This window comes from Microtus ochrogaster, unplaced genomic scaffold (genome assembly GCF_000317375.1).
Source record: "Microtus ochrogaster isolate Prairie Vole_2 unplaced genomic scaffold, MicOch1.0 UNK69, whole genome shotgun sequence".
Lineage (NCBI taxonomy): Eukaryota > Metazoa > Chordata > Mammalia > Rodentia > Cricetidae > Microtus > Microtus ochrogaster.
In genome coordinates, this window is record NW_004949167.1 from 1 (window position 1) to 4711 (window position 4711).

General features: G+C 46.7%; 2 protein-coding genes across 2 annotated transcripts in view; one reads left to right on the plus strand and one right to left on the minus strand.

Moving 5' to 3' along the window:
* Positions 1 to 522: 522 nt before the first annotated feature.
* LOC101992278 (methylmalonic aciduria and homocystinuria type C protein homolog) lies at positions 523 to 3190 on the minus strand (the record flags this gene model as incomplete). Its single annotated transcript, XM_005370073.2, has 2 exons — positions 3085 to 3190; positions 523 to 717 (listed from the first exon to the last, which is right to left on the minus strand). Coding segments are annotated over exons 1-2 (276 nt in total), but the record flags the coding sequence as incomplete, so codon positions are not given.
* A 316-nt stretch (positions 3191 to 3506) lies between these two features.
* Positions 3507 to 4711, plus strand: part of Ccdc163 (coiled-coil domain containing 163) — a 5916-nt gene continuing 4711 nt past the window's right edge. Inside the window, exons 1-4 of the mRNA XM_005370018.3 lie at positions 3507 to 3941; positions 4071 to 4104; positions 4265 to 4452; positions 4556 to 4637. Of these exons, the coding sequence (XP_005370075.1) occupies positions 3864 to 3941; positions 4071 to 4104; positions 4265 to 4452; positions 4556 to 4637 (382 nt within the window). The 5' untranslated portion in view covers positions 3507 to 3863. The remainder of the gene's footprint in view (positions 3942 to 4070; positions 4105 to 4264; positions 4453 to 4555; positions 4638 to 4711) is intronic.

Consider the following 4711-nt stretch of genomic DNA (forward strand, 5'->3'; position numbering starts at 1 on the left):
AAGCTAAGTGAAGGAAGTTGAAGTTCTCTGCCCTCTCAGAAAGGCCTGTGCAGGAAGGGAAATACAAAAGATCTTGCTCAGAAGCCTCTATTATCAGGAGTTATAGACCCTTGCCTTGCACAAATCTAGGGTGGGTAGATCCTAGAATTTATATGTACAAATTTATGTGTATATAAATGAGTAGAGGCTGGGAAATTCTATTCTGACTTCAAAAGGCTCAGGAGACAGCACAGAGCTTGTAAGCACAGAACAAAGCATAAAAGATGTAGGATTTACTCATATTCCAATTAGAGATTAAAACTAGTATGAGGTTCACAGGTGTCCGTTAGTGTAGTCACCCACGCAACTGACTTCAGATGGGGAGTCTGCTAAAGGAAAGGGTGAAACCCGGGTATGAGAAGGCAGAACAGGAAGCAGTTACAGAATGTTACAGCTCCTAACTCTAAGCCTAGATCCTGCACTGAGCTTGATCAACAGGGAAGCAGAGGCAGGACTGGGAGTTGAAGGGAAGCTGAGCCTCACCTCGGTAACACTTCTCAGGTGGTAGGACACGCACTGATCCACAGGGTCTCTCAGCGGTTGGGGCTGGTAGCTCTTTAAGAAGGGTTTGAGGGCTTTGTCAAACATAGCAGGTGTGCTGAGTACCAGGAAGGCCAGAGTAGGTCCTGGGAAGGGCAAGTGGAAGGCTGGAGGCAGGAGTTCATTGTACCATCCCACCTGGAACACAGAAAATTCAGGTCTGGTTGGCAAGCAGCTTGGGCCTTAGCCAGGCCCATATTTTGGCTTTGTATTCAAGGGTTCATATGTTCGGCAACCATGTCCATTTCATTTATTCAAAGAATTCACTGATGCTATGTCATGTATGCATAGTAAACTTATATGGACCATCTGTCTGCAATTGGCAGGGACTTAGCCTAGGAAGGAGTTTATGAACAAACTAGAATAAACAGAAAGTGACACTACACTTATAACCAGTCCTATAGCAGAGCGGATTAGTATTCTGACATTCGAGAGACACTGAACTCCAGTCTCGGGGGCTGGTGAGGAAAGTGAAGGTTGATGTGGGGATAGAGAATCTGTCGTCTGTTTGTTTATCTAACACAGGGTCTCGCTCTGTATCTTTGCCAGGTAAAGATGCACTGTGTCCTGGTAGAAGGGGAGAAAGGAAGAAGGGAGGGGAGCAGAGAAAAATGTAGAGCTCAATAAAAGCAATAAAAAAAAAAACCAAAAAAAAAAACATGCAGACCGGGCAGTGGTGGCGCACGCCTTTAATCCCAGCACTCGGGAGGCAGAGGCAGGCGGATCTCTGTGAGTTCGAGACCAGCCTGGTCTACAGAGCTAGTTCCAGGACAGGCTCCAAAACCACAGAGAAACCCTGTCTCGAAAAAAAAAAAAAAAAAAAAAAAAAAACATGCACTTGGCTCACTGGGCTGTGTTGGCACACACCTTTAATCCCAGCCCTGTGGGGGAAGGGGGTGGCAAAGAGGCAGGTGGATTTCTGAGTTAGAGGCCAGCCTGGTCCACAGAGTGAGTTCCAGGACAGCCAGGACTAAACAGGGAGACCCTGTCTCTAAACACTAAAGAAAAAAAAAAGAGAGAAGAAAACAAAAACAAAAAACAAAGAAAAGAAATAAATGTACTAAGCACGTTGGAGAAGAGCAGACTATCTGGTCTGGTGGAAGGGAAGGGTCTGTACTAGGGAGAAGAGGTTTGAGAGATTCGTAGGAGTGTGGTTGTGCCTGGCCTTAAATGACAACTTAAAACAATGACTCCAATTTGGTGACAATGAGGAACCACTTAACTTAAAAGAGTAAAGTGGCCGATAGTTTAGAAAGACCTGGTTTCAGTGTAGAGAATGGATTGGAGGCAAGATGGGAGCAAGGAGACTATGCTAATCCTATTGAGAGAACTGTTCTGGCATACAGGATAGGTTGTCGGGCTGAAAACTACAAGTCTGGAAGATTCAGGGATAGTCATGGTGGCTGCTGCTGGATGTAGAACTGGGAAGGTGAGTAGCAGGACCTGTTGACAGACAGAACTACAGCTAACCGTTCAGTGCGTTAGTTTCCATTACCCAGACTTCATACACACACACACACACACACACACACACACACACACACACACACACACTTTTCTTACTCTAGGATGTACACAATCCTCCTTCCTTTCAATCCATCTTTTCGTCAGTTCTTTGTTCTGCTTGTTTTTTGTGCTGGTGCTTGAGATTAAAGCCAGAGCCCTGCCAGTACTAACCCAGCATGCTATCACCGAGTTACAGCCTCAGCTCTCAGTTTCACAGAGCTACATCTTCCATAGGTTCGATTTCATTTTTTCCCCCTTCCTGTAAGTGCTTTTAAGCTAGCCTTAGCTTAGTTCTCTATAGTATCCTATTCTAAGCCTTGCTGTGGACAGCTCAAGGGAATGGGTGGGAAATGGGAAGTCTATAAGATAGGTCTAAGGAGTAAGGATGACTTTAGTTTGTGTCCTAAGCATATCTTGTTCGCTCAGTACTGTGGGAGGAAAGTGTGGGATCAGGCGGGGCTGGGACGGGTGGAGAGGGGCGGGAGTCACAGAGACTTCTGTACCAGGCGAGCGTGAGGAATTTCTAAGCTAGTCCTGTATTGATGGCTAGTAACACTATGAATTAGCCTTCTGTTGGCTGACGGAACAAACTAGTCAATTGTGTCTTGTTCGACATCAGAAATACTCTTCTCTCTTCATCTGACCTAACAGCCATGCCAACCTTCCAAACTTTGACCTCTCTCTCCTAACTCCTTTGGAAGCGTCCGGTGATTCCGGTTCCATAGGGGGACATTTTCCCCGTAAATTACGGAGATGAGAAGTTAGAAATCGTGGGTTGTATCCAATTCATTTGTTTGACAACATAAAGAGGTAAAAGGGTAAACGTGGCTGTTTATCTTTTTAACCAAGCCCCATTTCACACTACGACTCGGAGAACGGATCGTTAGATGGCCGCGGTAGGAGGCTGGGTTGGATAAGAAGGGCTCACCGGGCCTCACGGTTTTGCCGCCAAGACCAATCATAGTGCTGGTACTAAGAACACAGGGAAGACAAACCAACCTGGAAGGGGTAAACCTCGAAGCCAAAAGGACATAAGGTGTCCTCAATCTTCTGCTTCAGTTCTGCGACATGCGGCTCCATACCGCACGCTGAACGCTGAGCTTGCTGGGAAATGGAGTCTCTTAGTTAGTTTGAGTTTGTGCGCGTCAAGCCGGGCTGGACTACATTTCCCAGGAGGTAAAGGACCAGTAACGGATTCAATTGACTCTGCACGATGCATTTTGGTATAAATAGTTCCTTCGGTCCTCGGAGCCGAAATATAACAGGGTCTGTAAGACTCCATGTCCCGACAAGCTTCACGGGTGTGTGTATATGTGTGTATGAACGTACGGGGGCGCTTCCAGAGAAACGTATTTCCGCCCTCTATTGCCTGTTGTCTCGGCAAGAAGCGGACTCAGTTTCCCGGGTGTCGCTGCGGCACCCGCTCTTAAATGTCATTCTCCGCCCACCGGAGTTTGAACTTGCCGGCGGTAGTAGCGACTGACAGACTTTGACACAGTTCTAGCGTCCTTGATTTGGGGAGGTTGAAGTCAAGATTCGGCTCATTGTACCCTCATTTGATATCTGTATTTTAGAGTATTCTGCTTTTTTCCCCCACTTCCCCAAGAACGCGTTCCCTAGTTCCAGATTAGCGCTTTTGCTGTGGTACTACATCAATAGCCTTAGTATCCCCCTCCCACTTTCCTCTTTCCATGTAACACTCTGGCTTTTCCTGGCCTGCACCGCGGATATCTCGGTGTGGGAAGAGTGAGCAGGAACGTAGTCCTCAGTGTTCCAGGATGAATAGGAGCCCTAGCTGGTCTGATCAGCTTCATGCAGTTCTCACTTCAACTGATGAAAATATGGCCCGGATTAAGGTGAGAAGGCACAGGAACCTCCCCTCCCGCCCTCCCAGAGTTCACCCTTCTCTATTGGGAAGCTAGGCTAGGGCATAGGCTAAAGGACACTGAACGCTCACTGGTTTGTGGAACTGTTTTCTTTTGTAGCAGAGTTTGTATCCTCTTCGCGTTTCCTCCACAGGTGAGTGTTGCTCTCTCTCCCAGCCTTTTCTCTTTTCAAGGCCTTCTTCCAGTGCCTGCCTGTATCATCTACGATTCTGTACAAATTCCAGCTACTTCCCGTCTGGAACTCTAGTTTCCTACACAGACAGACCCTGTTCCTTTCTTTATTCCTTCAATAGGGGACCTGGCTGACACCTGGATTTCCCTTCATCACTTGCCTCTTCAGCCAGAGGCTCAAGCTTCTCAGCCTTGGGCTCTAAAGTCTCCCGTTCGTGGAGAGAGACTAAGCTGCACCGAATCTCACAGCTCATCATCTCTCTGGGATGAAGTCACTAAACTCCGATCCCAGCTTCAGTCTCAGGCTCAGGTGAGGTATTAGGTGTTTGTGTGTAGTGGCAATGTAAAAGAATAATATCAGGATTTGGGGAAATAACTTAGAAAGTAGTTCCTGGCTTTCTCTACTTGGGTAGGTGACTGAGGCTCTAAGGCATGCTGTGCAGAATTTGTTGAAGGATCGGGAGCAGCAGATGAACAAGATCAGTGCTCTAGAAGGTATTGGGCCACTTCTTCTCTTCATGTACAGTATACAGAGTTTTATTTTTTAATTTTTTAAAAATATTTATTTA